At 45.9% G+C, this 24,154-nt stretch overlaps 1 protein-coding gene across 1 annotated transcript; it reads right to left on the bottom strand.

The window, feature by feature from the left end:
- Positions 1 to 16,848: 16,848 nt before the first annotated feature.
- Positions 16,849 to 18,267, bottom strand: LOC134206780 (uncharacterized). Its single transcript, XM_062682504.1, has one exon. The coding sequence runs from the start codon at positions 18,265 to 18,267 to the stop codon at positions 16,849 to 16,851; it is 1,419 nt and encodes a 472-aa protein (XP_062538488.1).
- Between the last annotated feature and the right edge of the window lie 5,887 nt (positions 18,268 to 24,154).

Here is a 24,154-nt window from a genome sequence, read left to right as displayed (position 1 = left end):
GGGTGTTAGCTTTTGGCCATATGCCAGAACGCATACTTCGGAAATGATTATTTTATATATTTTGAAGAAAAACGACGCATAAACTGTACCAAATTTGATCAGGAATTTGATCGGTCCGAAATATGGCCTGTATTCCGGAATTCGGACGTTCTGCCGGAACCTGTTACGGGGTCACTTTTACGGAAATAGGCGAATACCATCATGCGACCCAGCCCAACATACTTCATGATTTTAAAAGTTTTGGTATTCTATGGTAGTTTTGTACTTCCTGGACCGTATTTGAACCGATTGGAACCGGTAAACTGATTTACAGAGTACCGGTTCAAGGGACAATTGTGAAAATAAGCAAACTCCATCATGCGGCATATCAAACTTCATGATTTCAAAAATTATGACATTCCATGGTGGTTTTGTACTTCCTGGACCGTATATGAACCGATTGGAACCGGTAAACGGTTTAACCATGAATCGGTTCAAATGACAATTTTGGAAAATAAGCATATCAAACAGTCCTAAAAATTCATAGAGCTCCTGAAACTTGAATAAATTCCGCTTCCTTTGGTGAAAGTTGCGAAAAAAAATGTTGAAAGACAAAAAAGTTACAGCCAAAAAGATTTTTATTTTCGTTTTCAAAAGGGGGGTTGGTAACGGAAGGGTTAAACAGGAGTTCGCTATTATTTCAAGCTCCTTTGTGTGAAATGGTTTAATAGTGGTTTTGTCACCGCCAGAAATGCTATGCTGGTCACCATATCTCAACATCTGATGGCACATTACATCAAAATATACGTCATCTGTAATAAAATCAGATTTCTTTGAAGAAGATACCATATCTGGTAAATCAGTGGCAAAGCGAGAAATCGTTGTTGTAGGAGTGTTGCGATTGCGGAAGGTGCCTTGTTGACCACCGATTATTCCAGCAGAAAAAGACAAATGTATGTCGTGGATCAGCTACAAAGCTTTAGAAAAAAAACTTTATTAAGGTACAACTTACACAACATTTGTCACTTACATATTCGGTGAACGTTATACGAAAACACCCCCTCACAAGCAATGCAGTTTAACTTCTGATTATTCTTTGTCATTGGCTTCCATCTAGCCTACATCTTGTTGCCTAGGGATGTTTAATTTTAAACTTGGCAGAAATAATTATTATTATTTAATCAGACTAAGGCCGAAGTGGCCTGTGCGGTATATAAGAGTCTTCTCCATTCGGCTCGGTCCATGGCTACACGTCGCCAACCACGCAGTCTACGGAGGGTCCGCAAGTCATCTTCCACCTGATCGATCCACCTTGCCCGCTGTGCACCTCGCCTTCTTGTTCCCGTCGGATCGTTGTCGAGAACCATTTTCACCGGATTACTGTCCGACATTCTGGCTACGTGCCCGGCCCACCGCAGTCATCCGATTTTTGCGGCATGAACGATGGACGGTTCTCTCAACCCAACAGCAGATGCAATTCGTGGTTCATTCGCCTCCTACACGTACCGTCCGCCATCTGCACCTCACCATAGATGGTACGCAGCACTTTCCTTCGAAAACTCCAAGTGCGCGTTGGTCCTCCACGAGCATCGTCCAGGTCTCGTGTCCGTAGAGGACTACTGGTCTAATGAGCGTTTTGTAGATTGTCAGTTTGGTACGGCGGCGAACTCTATTCGATCGGAGCGTCTTGCGGAGTCCAAAGTACGTACGATTTCCAGCCACTATGCGTCTCCGGAATTTCTCTGCTGGTGTCATTTTCGGCAGTCACCAGTGAGCCCAAGTACACAAATTCTTCTACCACCTCGATTTCGTCACCACCGATGCAAACTCGCGGTGGGTGGCTCACATTGTCTTCTCTTGAACCTCTTCCTATCATGTACTTCGTCTTCGACGTGTTGATGACTAGTCCGATCCGCTTAGCTTCCCTCTTCAGTCTGATGTAGGCTTCCTCCATCTTCTCAAAGTTACGTGCCATAATATCTATGTCGTCGGCGAAACCAAATAGCTGGACGGACTTATTGAAAATTGTACCACTCGTGTTAATCCCTGCTCTTCGTATTACCCTTCCAAAGCGATGTTGAATAGCAAACACGAAAGACCATCACCTTGCCGTAACCCTCTGCGGGTTTCGAAGGGACTCGAGAATGCCCCTGAAACTCGAACTACGCACATCACCCGATCCATCGTCGCTTTGATCAACCGTGTCAGTTTATCCGGAAAACCGTGTTCGTGCATTAGCTGCCATAGCTGGTCCCGATCGATTGTATCATATGCGGCTTTGAAGTCGATGAATAGATGATGTGTGGGCACGTTGTATTCGCGGCATTTCTGCAGTACTTGGCGAATGGCGAACACCTGGTCCGTGGTGGAGCGTTCGCCCATAAAACCCGCCTGGTACTGCCCCACGAACTCCCTTGCAGTTGGTGCTAGTCGACGGCATAAAATTTGGGAGAGTACCTTGTAGGCGGCGTTCAGCAATGTGATTGCGCGGTAGTTGCTACAATCCAGCTTATCGCCCTTTTTGTAGATGGGACACACGACACCTTCCATCCACTCCTGCGGCAAAACTTCCTCCTCCCAAATCTTGGTAATGACCCAGTGCAGCGCTCTAGCCAGTGCCTCACCACCGTGTTTAAATAGCTCTCCTGGTAGTTGGTCAACCCCAGGGGCTTTGTTGTTCTTCAGCCGGCCAATCTCCTCCTGGATTTCCTGGAGATCCGGAGCCGGTAGAATTATGTCCTGCGCGCGTTCTCCCAGGTCCATCACCATACCGCCATCTTCGTCTGCCACATCGCCATTCAGGTGTTCTTCGTAGTGCTGCCGCCACCTTTGGATCACCTCACGCTCGTTCGTAAGAAGGTTCCCGTTTATGTCCTTACACATATCAGGCTGTGGCACGTGGCCCTTACGTGAACGGTTTAACTTCTCATAGAACTTTTGTGTGTTATAAGCGCGGTACAGTTGCTCCGTTTCTTCACGGTCTCGATCTTCCTGCTGGCGCTTTTTCCTCCGGAAAATCGAGTTTTGTCTGTTCCGCGCCTGTTTATATCGTGCCTCGTTCGCCCTCGTGCGGTGTTGCAGCAATCTCGCCCATGCTGCATTCTTCTCTTCCACTAACTGCTCACATTCGCCGTCATACCAGTCGTTTCTCTGATCCGGGGGCACCGTGCCAAGTGCAGCGGTTGCGGTGCTACCAATGGGAGTGCCACTTCCAGCTGCTGCGCGTATTCTTGGGCTAGTCTACCGTCTCGTAGCCGCCCGATATTAAGCCGCGGCGTCCGACTTCGACGCGTGTTGTACACCGTCGAGAGTTTTGAGCGCAGGCATACTGCAACGAGGTAGTGGTCGGATTCAATATTCGCACTGCGGTAAGTGCGGACGCTCGTGATGTCGGAGAAGAATTTACCGTCGATTAGAATGTGGTCGATTTGGTCGATTTTGGTGATCTCCATGTGGCCTTGTGGATATTTTTGCGGGAAAGAAGGTGCTTCGGACTACCATTCCGCGGGAGGCTGCGAAGTTTATGCATCGTTGGCCGTTGTCATTCGATACGGTGTGCAGACTATCCGGTCCGATGACCGGTCTATACATTTCCTCCCTTCCTACCTGTGCGTTCATGTCACCGATGACGATTTTGACGTCCCGCAGTGGGCATCCATCGTATGTCTGCTCCAGCTGTGCGTAGAACGCTTCTTTCTCGTCGTCGGGTCTCCCTTCGTGTGGGCAGTGCACGTTGATGATGCTATAGTTGAAGAAACGGCCTTTAATCCTCAGCTTGCACATCCTTGCGTTGATTGGCTGCCACCCAATCACGCGTTGGCGCATCTTACCCAGCACTATGAAGCCGGTTCCCAGCTCGTTGGTGGTGCCACAGCTTTGGTAGAAGGTAGCCGCTCGATGCCCGCTTTTCCACACTTTCTGTCCTGTCCAGCAAATCTCCTGCAGCGCCACGACGTCGAAGTTGCGGGGATGTAATTCATCGTAGATCATCCTGTCGCAACCTGCGAAACCTAGCGACTTGCAATTCCATGTTCCAAGCTTCCAATCGTGATCCTGTATTCGTCGCCTAGGTCTTTGCCGATTATATCGAGTCGCATTATCTCTTATATTGTTCGTAATTATTGGTTTTCTAGGCGGCTTATTGGGCCAGCGCAAACCTCCTGTCTCGTCGGAGGGCCGTCGTGTCAGGGCTGTTTAGCGTCCCACCTAACACCAGGTCGCACACGGCACACGCACACGGCACACGGTCGCTTTGGTGGGGCCTACTTGCGGATACATGCAGCTTTTTATAGAGGTTTAACAGGGCCCACTGTCAAACCCCACCACATCCTAGGCAAGCCCCACAACTCGCAGATGGCCTGGGGAGGGATCGTCAAGCCCTTGGACATAGTCCCTGCTGCTGGCAGAAATAAATTTTGTTCAAATTATCGTTTTACGCAACACTCCCCCTCGTAACACTTATGTTAACATCAGTTTTACAACATCAATTTGAACATTAAAACAACAACTGATTTCACTGATCATTAAAAAATGAATAAACATGAAGCCTTTTGATATATGATAATTAATTGTCAATTCACTTGTGTTTTGTTCACCTCAATCCTATACATCAGCAAACAGCTTTTTTCAACTATAAGCTGCTGCTTCAAAAAATGCGAAGAGTATTTTACACAACTCGTTACTACACTAATGAACTATTATTTCGATGATGTGAAAGGCCGAACGTGCGTTCAAAATATTCTTGCTGTCTCTTGAGGCATCAGGGCGATTGGAAGATTGCGATAATGTTGGCCTTCGTGACCAATCCACGGTTTTCCTGCTCGCTCACTGATAAAGCCATTTGGACCGGTGAATACTTTGCGCAGAAGCCAAGAATTATGGTGATAGCAGCAACTGCCCGCGTTGTCTTCCTCTCCCTTGTTGAAACAATAGTCATTTGTGGCTTGTCCTCTTTTGGGTTTGATTTGATCTAAACAAGTGACACCTCGATCGATCTTCGTGCATCTCGCGGTGAAGATCTGGTTCGTGTTTTATTCACATTAAATAGATCACAAAATGCCATCGGAACGCCGAATTCGTTGAGTAGATGCAACGAATATCTTTGTAGTGTTGCGATTGCGGGAGGTGCCTTGTTGACCACCGATTCTTCCAGCAGAAAAAGACAAATGTATGTCGTGGATCAGCTACAAAGCTTTAGAAAAAAAAAACTTTATTAAGGTACAACTTACACATCATTTGTCACTTACATATTTGGTGAACGTTATACGAAAACACCCCCTCACAAGCAATGCAGTTTAACTTCTGATTATTCTTTGTCATTGGCTTCCATCTAGCCTACATCTTGTTGCCTAGGGATGTTTAATTTTAAACTTGGCAGAAATAAATTTTGTTCAAATTATCGTTTTACGCAACAAGGAGAAAGGGTGAGGACTCCAGTATTGACTTCGATTAAACAACTAAGAGTTATGTTTCTGCCCGGCATAGTATCCCGCGTCGTTCAAATACAATCAATGATCCCGAATCTTTTCGTTTTTCAAGCTTCTTTAATGCAAGTAAAATAATAAACACAACGGATCGTTCTCTAATTTTCACCAATAATTAGAAAAGACTCATCCCTATCGACATAGACAAATTTATATTTCTTCAATATTTGTTGCATCCCAGTACTTACGAGAATTCCCTGGAGTATAGGCCTTGACCTCCTTGAGAGATGCCCTCAAAAATAATGTTGTTCCTGGACTTCGAAAATTTCCTTGAGTATACGCCCTATTGGCTTCTTGATCTTCCCGCAAATCGTTCGTGCTCTATGTGATCCATATCACCAAGTTGGGTAATCAATAAACAAGAAGTCACATGCTATTTTATTCAAATGATCACAAACAGCGGGCCTTCCTTAGCCGTACGGTCAGATGCGTGGCTACAAAGCAATACCATGCTGAAGGTGGCTGGAATCTGTTTCCGGTCTGGGCTAGGAAACTTTTGGGTTGGAAAAAACTTACCCGGGCATGCAAGTATCATCGTGTTAGCCTCGTGATATACTTTTGCTAAAATGGTAACTTAGCTTAGAAACCACCCTGTTAACTGGGTGGAAGTGTCATATGATCACTAAACTGCGAGGCGGTAATATCCCAGTGAGGGATGTAATGCCAAGAATTAGAAGAAGAAGGAAAATAATAAGAAGAAGATCATGAATCGCATGTTCATTTCCAAAAGGGGCAAATAGATAATCCGAATGCGGATTGACATTAAGACCTGAACTCCAATTCTATAAAATCTTGGTTGGCCTGAAATGTGATATGCATTCAATTTAAATCCAATTTGGTTCAAATGATCACTAAGAGCATGTCACATTTCTGAAAGGAGCTAATAAATATTTCGCTATGTGTATAGACCATAAGGCCTATACTTCAGGAAATTCTTGGGTTACATAACAACACATGTTGAAGGTATGTCCAATTTGATTCATGAATCGCTAGGAACATTGATATGTATATGGTCCGCTGGAAGCATATACCATACCAAAAGGTCGGAAGATATTAGTTTACGCGTGGAGGTCTGAAAGCCTTAACTCCAGAGAATTTTAGAAAGACCAGAAACAATTGGCTATAGCACATACAATTTAACTCCTTGGATTGTTATAATTAGGTATCATATTTGAAAGAATTAAAAAATCAACAAGTGACATGAAGAAAAATGATTTTTTCGTCACATTCGTTTTTCGTCCTCTCATTAGGTGAAGTAAAAATATGTTCGAGTGCACATGTTCTTTTCAGCGGCGCAGCCAAATTTTTTCAGATGTAAAAGAGTTTAAACGGATTTTTTTTCTAACAAATTGAGGAGGGGATATGAACCCCCAAAACCAATTTATTGTAACGGTGCGCTCAAAATTCACCGGTGGAGCGGTCAAAGAACTGTAGTGACGCGCCGGTAAAAATGGTGGAGGCGGTGGCGCTTAAAAATCATCGGCGGCGCACAGCTCTAGCATTGGTGTGACGCCCGCAAGAAGAATGGTATTATTGTGGATCGAAATGATCGCAATTCTGCGTGGTGGGACGCCCGCATTTCGAGAGTTTCTTCTCTGCGTTGGTGAGACGTCCATATTCAATAGATTCTTCCTCTGCGTGGTGGGACGCCCGCATTTCGAGTGTTTCTTCCTCTGTGTTGGTGGGATGCCCGCAAGAAGAGCAGTGTTATTGTGGATCTTGGTGGTGGGACACCCGCACTCAATGAATTCTTCCCCTGCGTTGGTGGGACGCCCGCAAGAAGAACAGTGTTATTGTGGATTTTAATGATCATAATTTTGCGTGATGGGACTGTTCCTCAGTTACTTGACAGGTCATAGCAAGCATCGTACAAGATATACATTCGAAGTCAGTCAACACAATCTTCCTCACGAGGTGAGTCGCGAGTGTAATTAATACAAACATGATGTGTTTCTTATATGTGCGATGTTGAGGTGCATAACATCCAATGCATTTTTCGAATTACACCTATCACATCTTAAGAACATCTCGTGAAAATTTCCGCCCTTAACAGTACAGTGTTGTCCTACGCTTTGCGCAAAATATTATGCTCTTTGATTTTACTCCATAGGAACGATTATATAATCTAATTTCAGGAGGCGCAATCAATAGAGGGATATATCATATATTTACATTTGCAAATATTATTGTTGAAAATAACATGCAATCAAAGTAGTCACGGGTAGCCGAGATCATCAAGTAGGCCCTTGTTTATGTCCTGTCAACCGGAGCGGCTATAAAAGCTGCTACATCCAGAGCAAGAGATCATTCCAGTTCAAGACAGCAGCACGTACGGACGTGTTTTTTGCTCGCGCATTTTTTCCAAGTGTTTTTTCTCGTTCGTTCGCTGTTTACGTTTTCGCTTCGTCGCGTTGGCGTTATTTTCTCCCGGACCCGTCATGGGAGACTCGGTGGCCGATTCGGTCGCTGGAAAAGTGCCTAAGCGCACTGCTCTTGGAGGCGCGGATAACCCCTCCAAGCAGCTTTAGCAGAGCAACGTGTTCTCTCCGTTGCCACTTGATGACGCCGGCAATCAGCCGAAAAAGAGAAAGAAGCAGCAATCGCAGCTGCCGCAGGTGCAACCGGAGCAGAAGGAGAAGTGCCCGCCCGTGCTTGTGAAGGGCGATCCACCAGATTTGCGCACAAAAAAATGCGCCAGCTGATCGCTAAAGGGCTGAAATGTACTTTTCGGCTCTGCAGCGAGGACGTGAAAGTAATGCCGGCAAACAAGGACAATCTTCAATCGGTCGTGGAGTTCCTCGAGGTCCACAAGTATGATTACTACACTCATGACCACCCCGGCACGAAGCCGCTTAAGGCTTTGCGGCGAGAACTCCACGACATGAAGGAAGAGGAGCTAAAAGCTGAGCTCGAAAGTTGCGGATTGGCCGTGCACAAGATCCACCTGAAGCACGGCTCCACCACGTGGTAGGACCTGAAGCTGGTCGGCGTTATAAATTACACCGTCGTTGACTGGGAGCGATATCGGCCAGTGCACCAACTGCTTCAATTTCAGGCACGGCACCAAGAACTGCCGCATAAAGCCGCGCTGCAACAAATGTGGCGAACTCCATCTGACCGAAGAGTGCGACAAGATGGAGGTTGCTGATCCCAAATGCGCCAACTGTGGCGACAAACATCGGGCTACAACCAAGGACTGCCCAAAGCGTGCGGCGTTTTTGGAAATCAGGAAGAAGGCCTCCACCAGGTCCCTACCAAAAAAGAAGTTCCTGCTCTCAACGAGGTGAACTTTCCGACCATCCCGACTCCCCGGTGAGCGATACCAATTCTTCCTACTTTGCAGCCACACAAACGGCTGGCGCGGCGGCTGCTGCAGCATCAGTTAAAGCTCCAACACCATCCACCAGCGAATGGCCCCCGCTTCCACCCCCTGGATTTCGTCGTCACATCGGAGCAGTTAGTTCTGATTTTCACCCAACTAGCAACGCGACTACGCGGTTGCAAAACTCGCTTCGATCAGATCTTCACCTTGGGCATGTTCGTCATTCAATTGGAACGCTCACTAAAGAGCAAAATCATCGAGCTCAGCGATTTCCTTCAGGAGAAGGATATTGACGCGGCTTTCATCACCGAAACCCACCTGAAGCCCGAGGTAAGTGCAACAATTCCGGGTTTTAGGCTGGTGAGGTTCGATCGAACAAGCTCCAGAGGGGGAGGAGTGGCAATCGCCTTGCGAAGCAACATCGCCTGCCGCCTGCTGCCGGACTTCAACCTCAAATTCATCGAAGTCGTCGGAGTGGAAGTCACCACTTCCGTCGGAGTCGTCACTCTCATCGTGGCTTACTGTCCCACACAAGCCAAAGTCGACGATGGCACGTCGGCCGAGCTACGAAGGGATATAGTCAAGCTCACTCGGCGGCAGGGGCAGTTCATCATCGCCGGAGACCTGAACGCAAAGCACCAATCGTGGGGAAACACGGTCTCCAACCGGAACAGAGTCATCTGGCCCAACGACGAATTAGAGGGCCACTGAGCCCTGACAGCCCTACCCGGTTGACACGGTCCGTGGCCCATGCTACGCTCGACATCTACATCACGAACATGTACGACCACGTCTCTCAGCCGGTCGTCTTCCAAGAGCTTAGCTCGGACCACTATCCGGTGGTGGCGGAAGTTGGAACTTCAGTAAATCGGCACGAGCTAACAAGGCGAAACTATCATCGAGTGAACTGGCAGCGGTTCCAGCAGTGCGTCGACAACACCGTCGATTACGAGGTGCGTCCGGAGACGCCGGAAAGTATCGACCGCCAGCTGCGCGCTATCGAGGAGGCGATCTCGGTGGCCCGTGAGCAACATGTACCGACGGCTCGGCAGGTAAGCAACTCCTTAAACATCGATACACTCACCAAAGATTTGATTCGATTGCGGAATATCACTCGCAGGCAGTTTCAGCGTACTGGACTGCCTGAGCTTAAGGCACGCTGCAATCGAATCACAAAAATTATTAAGAATAAATGGTGGACCTTTACACGTTCGCCTTATAAGCGAATGGTCATGGGTTCGATTCCCAGCCCCTCCACCAAAGCCCTTGTCTGTCGCCGGAAGCGCAGTTCGCACGGTGGCGTTTTGGGAGACGTGCCTCACCGACACGGCTGCCTGATGACGACTGACAATACTGTTCTTCTCGGAGGCATTCCTCCAACGTACCTCGATAAATGACAACCGGACAAAGCAACGATCATTGGATACACACCATACGGACAAATGGACACAATGGATTCACGATGAGATGAACTGGCAAACGACAACAATAACGAATTAGGGATATCTAAAAATAGAATCTGTGTGGATTCTGTACAGCAGAATACCACATTAGATCACGGCACAGTAGCGATTAAGAACACAGAGTGCCTACCAAATAAATATACGAATAAAAAAAATGGTGGACCTCAAAAATAACGACTTCTCGAATAAGATCCGCACTCGCCCAGATTATGCTAAGCTGTTCTGGAAAATGACCAAAATTCTAAAATCCAAGCCTCGGTCCATTCCACCTTTGATCCCACTAGACAATAATGGCTCTAAGGATCGCTTGAGAACTCCTGCAGAGAAGGTCGCTGAAATAGGTCGTCACTTTGTCAGCTCACACAATCTTGGGCAGAACATCGTCAGTCCCCACGAAGCAGCCGTCAACGAGCATGCTATCAATATCCATTTGATTCCTAACGACTCCTCGGAGGAGTTGGAGATCTCAGCTGGCGAATTGACGGCCTATATCAAATCATCGAAAAACATGAAGGCCCCAGACTTCGATAGCATCCTGAATCTCGAGCTCAAACACTTGAGTGCTCCGTTATTTGAGCACCTCTCGCTGATCTTTAAACAGTGTCTCCGGCTCAGCTACTTCCCATCGGCCTGGAAGTCAGCGAAAGTCATCCCCATCCGGAATCTTGGGAAGGATCCTTCCTCCCCCAAAAGTTATCGTCCCATCAGCCTTCTCTCAGGATTATCCAAACTATTCGAGAAAGCTATTCATCACCGGTTACTTGAGTCTGCCGAAAATCTCAACATCTTGCTAGAGGAACAGTTTGGTTTCCGACGCAGTCGGTCAACTGTACACCAACTGACTCGAGTTACCAACGTCCTCAGACGGAACAAGTTTATCTCAAAAACATCCGCCATGGCCTTACTCGATGTCGAGAAGGCATTTGACAATGTATGGCATGGTGGCCTGGTGTACAAACTACAACGCTACAATCTCCCCAGCTACCTGGTGAAAATCATCAACAATTACCTGTCGGCAAGGACATTCCGGGTGTCAATCAGCGGAGCGAGTTCCAATGCGCACAACATTGTTGCAGACGTCCCCCAGGACAGTATCCTCGGGCCCCTGCTTTCCAATCTGCTCACCTCCGACATGCCAGAACCTCCAGAAGGCGGCATTCTGTCTCTGTTCGCAGATGACACCTCTATCGTCTACAACGGTAGAGTGATCAGAGCGCTAGTGGCAAAACTCCAACGAGGCCTGGATGCCCTGACAGAATATCTCACCAGCTGGAAGATCTGTATCAACGCGGCGAAGACCCAGGTCATCATTTCCCCCCACTCTAAATCATCCTCAATGGCACGACTGTGGAATGGGCCAATGAGGCCATCTACCTTGGCTTGACCCTCGACAGCAAGCTTATTTTCCGCCAACAGGTTGACAAGACGGTGACGAAGTGTAACGTTCTGTTGAAACTACTGTATCCTTTGATCAACCGTCGGTCGTCATTGTCCCTGAAAAATAAGCTTGCTGTCTACAAGCAAATCATCCTTCCTGTGATCGAATACGGCATGCTGGTCTGGGAGAGCTGCGCTAAAACCCACCACCTCAAACTTCAACGGGTCCAAAACAAATTCCTGAGGATGATCCTCAACACCCCTCCCAGGACAAGAACATCCGAGGTCCACCGTCTGGCCGGGATAAAAACCTTACATGAACGCTTTGGTGAGTGTAAAGAAAAGTTTAGGGTCCGTTGCTTGCACTCGGATCAGGATGCTATTAGGGCGCTAGTTCCAATTTAGGTTATCAAATTTTTATTGTAAATATTAGTGTGCATAGTAGTTAGGTTATCAAATTTTAAAATTAACTAATGCCTCTTCAAGGTTAAAATGTTAAATTGGAACACAACACAATTATCTACAAAAGCAAAAGAAAAAAAATAACTAAAGTAACATTAGAGAGCAGAATATTTTGCATGATAGGACAATGCTGAGTGTCGGTTGAATACATTCCACTAAAAGAGCTTAATATATTTTTCTTTTAGCATTAGCATTAGCATTAGCATTGTTACGGTGTAATTCGTAGATTGGACACTAGTGATACTCATGTTTTACTTTTGAGATCCTTATCTAGAATGCTATCAGAAATCAAGAAAGGGAGTGGTCCTTGATTCCAGTCTTAAACAAAAATAACAAAAGCATGAGGATTACTACTCCTGGCCACGCCCATCTTCACCGTAACTAGGGAGAGGAAGGAAGTGTTGATGTAGTACTTACTTAACGAGAGGCCACCGACTTAGCGACACCCTCATAAGTACCACGGAGATGGATAATGAGGAAGGTATTCGTTGGGTCAGCATTTGCCTGTAGCTGGCAATGTAACCTTGGTAGATCTTACCCCGTAACACACCACGTAAAGGTGTCTACCCAGCATTACGGGTCAGAGCTTAATATATTTTTCTGAGCAAAAAGTAAGATTTTTATGATTAATCTAGGATTCATGAATGATATTTAAATACGCATCGACAATTTGTTCTAATATCGTTACTGACACAGTTATTTTAAGTCTAGAAATTAAAGTTTCTGTAAGAACATATGATAACATATGATGCAGTTTTGAGCCCTCGTGTATAATCAAATAGTGTGAATATCGATAAAAATGTGTCAATTCCACATAAAAACTAATCTAAATCAAGAATGATAGTACAGTTAAAGAAAGAGATTTAACAAACGAGATACAGAACAGCTCTGATTCTTCCTCATGAAAGTGGAGCATCCGGGAGGTAAAAGCAAATAATGATTATTGAAGCGAATCAAAAGCAAATTAAATAACCTGTTACCTCTTCTTGTGTAGGAGCAGAATGCCGACAACCGCCTGGCAACTCCTGAAAGTCCCTGACTGCCGCTCGTTCCTCTGGCTGGTCCATCGTCGGAAAAGATGTGTATCGCGCCAGGTTTCAGGTCGTTGATGTTTTGATTTCTTTTTACTCCATAGTTTCCCAAGTCGGGTCGAAGCCACACGAGCCTAGGACGATGCATAAAAGCGACACAGCTACGGCAATGCGGGGTAAAACGGTAAGTCTGAAAATGTGAAACAGTGAAGTTTGTAAACAAACTAAAAAGATACTTTTCATACTCTTCCATCCATCTATCAATTTGATTCTTTTTCTTCTGACACTGAACAAATCAAAATCGAAACGTATCAAAATGTTGGAAAAGCCAACATACCCCTGATGCCCTGTACCCACATGAACCTTAAAGCCTCATCGTAGCTCAGACAAAACATGCGGACAGGTGCTTGACAGAGGATCCCATCAGACGGTGCTGATGACGAGCTTTGATGTGCTTCGGAAGCTGAGGGCAGATCTATATAGAAGCGAGTGTGAGAGAGAGAGGATGCTCGTGGTCTTCGAATGGAATGTTGACTCAGACAGAACTAGATCGAAAGATAGCAATGGAAAGGGGCTATAAAACACTAGTTGCTTCACACGAAACCACAACTGTTACTAATTTGAAGCATAAAGGAGGAAGAATTAATGGCTGGGTGTGTTAAATTGTGTTTGAGCATTCTGGCTGCTGCGTCATTTCGAACCCATTATTATTGTTATTCAATGAAGGTTTTGTAAGTTGAATGAAACTCGTATTCTTACATGATGGAAAGATTGTGCTGAGCCAGCTCTAAAGGTTTTCCAAACAAAGTTTGAATACATTTAGAGGAATAACAAAACCACCGCCACTTGTTTTATAAAAAATGTCTTTAACTCATGAAGTTCAAGGCGCTCAAATACGCAATTCCGTTGTCATGCAAAAATGTCCCTATTAAAAGATGCTTTTCTCCATGGCAAAATACGTGTACATATTAGTAGACATTTTTTTTGAAAAAAAAAACCTAATTGTGCACAACACAATCGAATATTTCTTATAATGTATGTATCTTAAGTTTGTGATTCACCAGTTATGTAATACAAAAATATGCCGAATAGGTACAATGTGTCAGAAGTGTTAATTATCCTAAATTTAATGGAAAAATATATTAAGCTCTTTTAGTGGAATGTATTCAACCGTCTAAGACGAGTTAAATGGAGAGTACTTAACTCGTCTTAGACGGCTAAATTTAATACATGGCTTCAATATTATGGTACGTAACTTTAAAAAGGGGCCCTCCTTAGCCGTGCGGTAAGACGCGCGGCTACAAAGCAAGACCATGCTGAGGGTAGCTGGGTTCGATTCCCGGTGCCGGTCTAGGCAATTTTCGAATTGGAAATTGTCTCGACTTCCCTGGGCATAAAAGTATTATCGTGCTAGCCTCATGATATACGAATGCAAAAATGGTAACTGGCTTAGAAACCTCGCAGTTAATAACTGTGGAAGTGCTTAATGAACACCAAACTGCGAGGCGGCTCTGTCCCAGTGTGGGGATGTAATGCCAATAAGAAGAAGAAGAAGAACTTTTTAAAAGATTGAGGAAGCCTTCATCAGACTGAATAAATGATTGATCAATATGATCAAATTTAACCAGGATTATTATTACACACTTAGTTTTTATTTCTGCAGCTCGGCAAAAATGACGTTTGTTAGCTGATTTTTAGCAAAATGTTTGATGATTTTCAGCAATTTTGACAGAAATCTCGGCAAAAAACATGTTTGCTGGGGCACGGCTGTGCGAATCTCGGTAAAAGTTCAACATTTTGCTGAGATCCCGGTAACAAAAATTAAGTGTGTAGGTAGTGGCTGATTTCCAGATTCGATTTTCAAAGTTCTTATTTCGATATCTAATATTAGTCAAGCATAATAATTAATGTTCATCCGGCGGAGGCGCTGAGCCGATCTTTCAAAGAATATTCACACCGGCTAAAATTGCTTTCTGTTGTCTAAACACAGTTTAAATTATCAAGATAATTTATAACCTTTGAATCTACCACACAACTATAAATAAATGCTTCCTTCTCCTGTGATTATCGAGCCTGTCGCTGTCAAACTACTGGCTGCCAGCGACGACTTACCAAACTTTTGGGAAAGCATCCCATCAAAGAAAAAAAAACAAAGTAGTGTTCGGCCCATACACACCACATTTTCAATTACCGTGGGCTACGTTAAGTCGACCCTATAATTTTCTACTCGTTGAAATTCATCGCAAGCTTCTCTTCGGTTGTTTTCCTTCTTACAGATTCTAGATCTGTTCGATTCACTGCCGTCGCCGCCGAATTCAACAACCAAAGAACAAAAAAGTTCACCGTTGAGGAGAAACCACCGAAACAAGAACCCTAGCCGGCGACCCCGGTTGGATGATTCCCGTCGGGAGGAAGCAGTCGAAAAATGAGGTGTATAATTGAAATAAATTATAGGAATTAGACAATTTTTAGTTATTGTTCTCGTTTTTTTTTGCCGACCATAACCACCAAACGTCGTAGAAATCTTTCGGGTTTTTGCTGCTTGGTATGCAAGACATCACTCACTGACACACGAATGTTGCTCAATGCTCTGAACGACGATGCGGGAGACATGACGTGGGTTGGTTCAAACAAAAAAGGTCGCTCTGCCACATGGATAAATGATGGATCTTGTTGGTGAGAAAAGGTTCATCGAACAAAAGAGTTCAGGTGGTACGAGTTGTGCCTCGTGAAGCAGAAAAGTATCTTCACCTGGAAAGTATCACTTGCCAATTTCCACGCAATATAAAATATATTTGGCACAGGTAGCCAAAGCATGCCAGTGATAACATTTTGTTGGGAGCCATTAGTTAGCTAATGCTTGGTGACGGAAAAGGACACAATAAGCATGGCGCTTATTCTACCAACATCACCCATTGCTGTCTCAGTTAAGCATTCAGTACCCTGTTTGTACAATCGACAAATATTTGTCAAAAACTATTTTAACAAAATTTTACGTTTGCTGATTATTTGTCATGTGCCAGTATATGATATTATTTAAAAAAAAGTTTAATTTTTTGTCAAATGTTGTTAAAAAACAGTACATTATTTGTCGTCAAACTTACATTAGACATTGGTTGTTTTGCTGTCGTTATAATTCAATAATAAAGTTGTTGCAAACTGCAACTCAATTAACGGGGAATTCTTCCGATACTATAAAGCTCTGTCCAACTCGCTCTCAGGATTTAGGAGATTTATAATTTTCCTGTAAATTTATTGGATAGATGATATGAATCAAATCAATGGAGATAGTTGTATAGTTTAAGTCTAGATAATACAGTGTGCCGGTGTTATCGGTATGGTACATATAAGTGTTTGCAATAATTTCAGGTCAAATCTAGTTATATAAATACAAGTTTGTTCAATATTTATGTTGCATGTCACAAGGTTTAGTCGCCCATTAACTGTAATTGCGTATTGTTCAGCCTTGTGAATATTGTTTCAGCCGCCTTGCGGGATTGTATCAATTGCAGGAATCTAGGTTATTTAACACGACGAATTCACATATGCGTAATGTGGGAATCTAAACACGGCGATGACAACCTTCAGGCTCTCGGCAGACAGACAGGTCGGCTGGGATGACAATGACAACGTCAACGTTCAAACAGGGGGTACTGCTGGATAGTGAAGATGTGTGCCGTACGAATGGGGTAGGCAACAGTCCACCCGGGTATGGCAACCTATTGGTTGACTTATTCTCCATCGCGTCGCACGTCCAGCACTGCCAATTTTGTTACCGGCCTTTCGTAGACACCGCTTACCGTTTTCACTGTAGCTGACCTAATTCGTCCATCTCTGCCGACATTGGTACTAATAATCCTTCCCTTGGGCCAGCAATTTCGTGGAAGGCTAGGATCTACAATGATTACAATATCGCCCATAGAGATAGGCTTTGTGTCCGTATACCACTTCGTACGACGAGTGATATCTGGAAGATATTCGGACAACCAACGCTTCCAAAACTGGGCTGCTAAAGCCTGTGACGTCCGCCAGTTTTGTTTCATCAGCGCCCCGCTGTCATTGAGCGACACAAGTGGCTTGGTGCCATTCGATGATCCCAATAAAAAATGATTAGGTGTGAGGGCAGGCGATGCATCGTCCTCTACGGGAACATGGGTTAGTGGACGTGAATTTAACGTATTTTCGATCTCTGCAAACACATTCCGCAAAACTTCTTCGGAGGGCGTTCTAGATGGACAGATTGCCATCATGTTTCTTTTCAAGCTCCGGATGAGTCGCTCCCATCCTCCACCCATATGAGGAGCTAATGGAGGATTAAATGTCCAGCTGGTGTCGGCACTCACGAACTCTTTAAGAATTTTATCACTATCTATCTTTGTTTGCAATTTGCCGAGAATTTTCTGATGCAATGCAACGGCCAACTCTGGATCTTTCCGCAATCGTTTCTCGAGGCTGAAAAATCGACGAAGGGCCATTTCCTTGTTGTCAGGTAGACGAACTCCATCGTACCGCCACAGTAAACCAGTTACGTATTGCGTTCCGGTAAATTTGGTGAGATTTTGCAGAAGGGTTACAGCTCTCTGGTTGTCTGTAGAAAGAAGTTCACTGCCTGTCTTTGATATACCAAGACTTTCCAGGGCAAAATAGTCTTTTACTATTTGATGCAGGTGTTCATCGGGTTGAGTATCGCTTTCAGATACATGAAAGGAATAGTGGACGAAGCTTGACGATGTTGCGTCGTTGTATCCCCCATATACTGTCCACCCAAGCCGAGTCTTAACAGCTATCGGCTCATCCATGGTCCCTTCCTTGCTTTTCAGTACTAGCCCCACTGCAGCGTGTTTTGAACCAATGAGAATTCGGGGGCGGATGTTGTCGTAGGAATCTATGGGCAGTTTACGGCAGTGTGGATATCGCTGAACCATGTGCTCCATATCGAGTGATTGGTACGGTAGCATGAGCTCCTTGACCGTACGTACACCGCATAGCTGATATTCCTTGGCGTTGCTGTGGGTACCAGATAAAAGCAGATCTATAACCCGTGAATTCTTTTCGCAGCGTTCTGTACCTCCTGTCCAACGAAGACCGAGTGGGTTGATGGGTCCAGAAAGATTAAGTTCATCGGCCAACTCTTGATCTAACAAAGTCATTGCCGATCCATCATCCAGGAAAGCGTACGTACGGATAGATATATTATCACCATGAAGTATTACCGGTAGGTATCGAAAAAGAACTGTTTTGCTAGACGCCTGGTGTGTATTGCATCCTTGTGTAGGAATTGTTTGGGCTATCTCGGGAGCGATTCCAGACACAGTGCTGATCGAAGTTTTATTTTGATACCTTTTATCATTGTGTAGGAGTTCGTGATGAAAGTAAGTACAGCCGTTTCTTCCACAAGGCTTTGCTTCGCACTTTCCATCGTGTTGCCGCAGACATGTACGACACATACCGAGTTCTCTAACCGTTGTCCACCTGGAGTCTCGCGATAGTTCTAAAAATTGCTTACAAAGTGCTGCAGATTTGCAACTTCCAATGGGCACCTGTTATATTCCGCTGACGAATGTTCCGTACAAGTTTCGCTCGTTGCTGGCTCACTATGCAGGAACATATTCGATTTCTTCGTCACACGAAGATCGAGTTTTGACGGTTTTAACTCTTGAACTACAGATGGAATTGACAAAGTACTGGCCGCCTCGGCCAGTTTATAGAGCCAATTGCCAAAGGTCGCCATGTTGACCCTTGGAATAGTTACACGATAACGGGCCCAATCCAGACGAATCGTTGGAGGTAACTTTCCGACCAATTGGTGAAGGAGCGAAACGTTATACATGTAGTCGTCCAAACCACATGCATCGACGGTTGCACAAAAATTCTGCACGTTAACTGCCAAATCAACCAGCGCTTCAAGTCTATCTTCCTTCACGGGTGGGAGTGCGTTAATTTTTGTAATCAGCGAATTCACTATGGCTTCCGGTTGACCAAACAATAACCGGAGGGTATCCAATACACCTGGCACATTAGACGGGTGCATCAAACGGCACTTGACCGCATCGTAAGCCTTGCCTTTGAGACTTTTTTGTAATCGAATGACATTTTCCTCATTAGAATATCCGCACATCACTGTAGAACTATTGAACATGGAGATGAAGACAGGCCATTCCTCAGGACTTCCGGCAAACGATGGAAGATCTTTTGGCACTGCTTGTCTAGCTGCAAGTTGGCTTCTCGTAAGCGAACCGGGATCTTCATCTATTGTCTGCCATTGCAACTGTCGAGGACGTGACAATTGAGATGGTTCTCGTGGAATGTCGGTATTGTTAACATCCACCACAGAATGGCAACGATCAAGTGTTTCACTATGAAGTGGTGTTGGTTGAATGAAGACGTCAGCGGAAGCGGCGGTTGATGTATGCCGTACGCTTCGATTGAAAGATTCAACGATCACTGCTGGGGAACTTCTGTCGCCGTATAACGGAGTGCTGTTCGACATTCGATTTGATGTAGGACGAATCGGTCCTGAACGGTTAACAGGGTTGGTAGTAGAATGACCTTTGGGGTTGAAAGTTTCTATAGGGCCCCCGGCATCGCATCCATCCTGAAAGACTTCGTTTACGTTGCTAACCCATCTCCTAACCCGACTACCGGAACCGCTACCGCTCGATTCTGTTCGATTGGTCATCTGTTCCAGCAACCTGTATTTCTCCTTCAAATATTCACGAAACTTCGCAGCTTCAGCTTCTTCGAATTCACGTTCTTCATTCAATTTCATCAGCTGCAGCTTCAGCAGTGATTGGGATGATCTCGACGAATGAGTCTTGCCTCCAGAACGGCTGGATTGAACGTCCGACGGAGGTTGTATCGATATGCGAGGTACATTTTCAGCTCTGGCTCCTTGACATCCCGGATCCACCATTTGGCCAACAGCGACGTTCCCGGATGGTCCGTGTTGACGATTATGACTGGAGGAAGAACGATTAGACTGGGCTTCCTTGGCAGAGTGGCACTTCAGGCAAACCCAACTATGTTCCTTGACCTTTTCAGTAACGCCCACACACTTGAAGTGGGACCACTTATCACACCCGTCGCACTGTACCATGGCCAAGCTATCAGAATTACCGCATACCTGACAGGCATCGACAGACAAGTTATTGCCGTCCATCGATTGTTGTTGACCCGTGACCACCAAAACCACACTATCGTCTTTATTCACTTTTTCCTTGCTACCGCTCTTTGGCTTCGCGCCCTTCGACGGTTTGCTCGCTCCGTCGGAATTACCACGGCCTGACATTTTAAAGTATACTATAAACGAAAATTATAATCTGTTGCAAACTGCAACTCAATTAACGGGGAAGATGTGTGCCGTACGAATGGGGTAGGCAACAAAAGTGATTATCAAATCAGAACAAGAGCACTTTGGTGAGTGTAAAGATGGGTTCAGAGCCCGTTACTTAGCTTCGGACCAACAAGCGATTAGGGTGCTAGTCAAAAATCTAGGTTAATTTTTTTTTGTAATGTAAATAAAGTAGTCAGGTTATCATATTCTTAGATAACACAGAACAAAAATAGCCCGGGTTGAATTGATTGACCAAGACGATGATGGATGTAGCAACTACAACATCATCAAGCCCGCAAACAGCTGAAGCGGACACCACAGCGGAAGTTTACGACATCTGGCTGAGGGATACTGATTTGGTTTTGTTGCTGTTAATGATTGCGAAGGTGCATTTTTGAAACAAATCGGTTCTTTCCTTGACCATCTCTCTGATCCAGCGGTTCCCAACCTTCTTATTGAGAGGTACCCCTTAAAACTTTTGCATTTATTCAACTTACAACAAGCGTAACTCTCAAGAAAACAGGATGTGAGGATTTTTGTTTAGACTTCTGAGCTTCTTCAAAGGAGGCTTCTGAAATTCTTGAAAGAAACCTTCTCAATCTCTTGAAAGGATGCTTCCAAGCCTCTTACAAAAATAAATCCGAGCGTATTGAAAGAAGGCTTCCGACTATCTTGAAAAAATGATTCTGAGCATGTTGAGTATGATAAACGAGGACTTCAGAGCCTCTTGAAATAAGAATTCCGCGCATCTTGGAAGAATAATTTTGCATCCCTTGAGGGGAGGTTTCCGAGCCTTTTGAAAGGAGGCTTCCAAGCCTCTTATAAAGAGGCTTCCGAACTTTTTGAAAGGAGGCTCTCGGCATTCTCGAAAGGATTCTTCCGAGCCTCTTGAAAGGAGGCTTCCGAGCCTCTTGAAAGGAGGCTTCCGAGCCTCTTGAAAGGAGGCTTTCGATCCTCTTGAAAGGAGGCTTTCGAGCCTCTTGAAAGGAGGCTTTCGAGCCTCTTGAAAGGAGGCTTCCGAGCCTCTTGAAAGGAGGCTTCCGAGCCGCTTGAAAGGAGGCTTCCGAGCCTCATGAAAGGAGGCTTCCGAGCATCATGAAAGGAGGCTTCTGAGCCTCTTGAAAGGAGGCTTTCGAGCCTCTTAAAAGAAGGCTTTCGAGCCTCTTAAAAGGAGGCTTTCGAGCCTCTTGAAAGGAGGCTTCCAGGCCTCTTGAAAGGAGGCTTGAGGCCTCTTGAAGGAGGCCTGAGCCTCTTGAAAGGAGGCCTGAGCTCTCTTGAAAGGAGGCTCTGAGCCTCTTGAAAGGAGGCTCTGAGGCCTCTTGAAGGAGGCTGAGCCTCTTGAAAGGAGGCTTCCGAGCCTCTTGAAGGGAGGCCTGAGCCTCTTGAAAGGAGGCCTGAGGCCTCTTGAAAGGAGGCTTGAGCCTCTTGAAAGGAGGCTTCCGAGCCTCTTGAAAGGAGGCTTCCTGAGCCTCTTGAAAGGAGGCTTCTGAGCCTCTTGAAAGGAGGCTCTGAGCCTCTTGAAGGAGGCTCTGAGCCTCTTGAAAGGAGGCTTCTGAGCCTCTTGAAAGGAGGCTTGAGGCCTCTTGAAAGGAGGCTTGATCCTCTTGAAAGGAGGCTGAGCCTCTTGAAAGGAGGCTGAGCCTCTTGAAAGGAGGCTTCCAGGCCTCTTGAAAGGAGGCTTCTGAGCCTCTTGAAAGGAGGCTTCTGAGCCTCTTGAAAGGAGGCTTCCAGGCCTCTTGGAAGGAGGCTTCCAGGCCTCTTGGAAGGAGGCTTGAGCCTCTTGGAGGAGGCTCTGAGGCCTCTTGGAAGGAGGCTTCTGAGCCTCTTGGAAGGAGGCTTCTGAGCCTCTTGGAAGGAGGCTTGAGCCTATTGGAAGGAGGCTTCTGAGGCCTCTTGAAAGGAGGCTTGAGGCCTCTTGAAAGGAGGCTCGAGGCCTCTTGAAAGGAGGCTGAGGCCTCTTGAAAGGAGGCTTCTGAGCCTCTTGAAAGGAAGCTTCCGAGCCTCTTGAACGGAGGCTTCTGAGCCTCTTGAACGGAGGCTTGAGAGCCTCTTGAAAGGAGGCTTCGAAGCCTCTTGAAAGGTGGCTTCCGAGCCTCTTGACAGGAGGCGTCCGAGCCTCTTGAAATGAGGCGTCCGAGCCTCTTGAAATGAGGTGTCCGAGCCTCTTGAAATGGGGCGTCCGAGCCTCTTGAAAGGAGGCGTCCGAGCCTCTTGAAAGGAGGCGTCCGAGCCTCTTGAAAGGACGCGTCCGAACCTCTTGAAAGGACGCGTCCGAACCTCTTGAAAGGACGCGTCCGAACCTCTTGAAAGGACGCGTCCGAGCCTCTTGAAAGGACGCGTTCGAGCCTCTTAAAAGGAGGCGTCCGAGCCTCTTGAAAGGACGCGTCCGAACCTCTTGAAAGGACGCGTCCGAGCCTCTTGAAAGGAGGCGTCCGAGCCTCTTGAAAGGAGGCGTCCGAGCCTCTTGAAAGGAGGCGTCCGAGCCACTTGAAAGGAGACGTCTGAGCCTCTTGAAAGGAGGCATCCGAGCCTCTTGAAATGATGCTTCCGAACCTCTTGAAAGAAGCCTCCGAGCCGCTTGAAAGGAGGCGTCCGAGCCTCTTGAAAGGAGGTTTCCAAGCCTCTTGAAAGAAGGTGTCCGAGCCTCTTGAAAGGAGGCGTGCGAACCTCTTGAAAGGAGGCGTCCGAGCCTCTTGAAATGAGGCGTCCGAGCCTCTTGAAAGGAGGCGTCCGAACCTCTTGAAAGGACGCGTCCGAACCTCTTGAAAGGACGCGTCCGAACCTCTTGAAAGGACGCGTCCGAGCCTCTTGAAAGGACGCGTTCGAGCCTCTTGAAAGGAGGCGTCCGAGCCTCTTGAAAGGACGCGTCCGAACCTCTTGAAAGGACGCGTCTGAACCTCTTGAAAGGAGGCTTCCGAGCCTCTTGAAAGGAGGCTTCCGAGCCTCTTGATAGGAGGCTTCTAAGCCTCTTGAAAGGAGGCTTCCGAGCCTCTTGAAAGGAGGCTTCCGAGCCTCTTGAAAGGAGGCTTCCGAGCCTCTTGAAAGGAGGCTTCCGAGCCTCTTGAAAGGAGGCTTCCGAGCCTCTTGAAAGGAGGCTTCCGAGCCTCTTGAAAGGAGGCCTCCGAGCCTCTTGAAAGGAGGCGTCCGAGCCTCTTGAAAGGAGGCTTCCGAGCCTCAATAACCCAGTGAAAATGGTTCTCGATAACGATCCGATATGAACAAGAAGGCGAGGTGCGCAGCTCGAGAGGTGGATCGATTCAGCAGAAAACGACTTTCGGACCCTCTATATGTGGTTGGCGACTAGAAGCAAATGGACCGAGCTGCATGGAGATGACTAATATGTACTGCAGAAGCTACTCCCGCCATAGTCCGAATATATAAATGATAATCAATAAATAAGGATTCACGATGAGTTTAATTATTGACACCTATCAATGCTGGTCACCCAATTTGTCACATAATATTTTTGAACAGATGAACAAATGGAGTACGCTTTTTGAACTTTGTAAGTGCAATAAGGGCAATAGAAAAAAAAAATCACAAAAAAATATCAACCTATAAATGTGGATCCCAAATGTTCTAGTAAGCCTTCAGTGAATAACTGTAGTTGGAATGCTGATAAAGACGAGTTAAATAACATGTCAAGACCTATACTGCCGCTAACCACAAGTCAGACTTATCTGTATATGGACGCCATATCCAGA

This window comes from Armigeres subalbatus, chromosome 1 (genome assembly GCF_024139115.2).
Source record: "Armigeres subalbatus isolate Guangzhou_Male chromosome 1, GZ_Asu_2, whole genome shotgun sequence".
NCBI classification, from domain to species: domain Eukaryota; kingdom Metazoa; phylum Arthropoda; class Insecta; order Diptera; family Culicidae; genus Armigeres; species Armigeres subalbatus.
The sequence above is the reverse complement of the archived record's forward strand: the minus strand, read 5'-3'. Positions and strand labels throughout refer to the sequence as shown.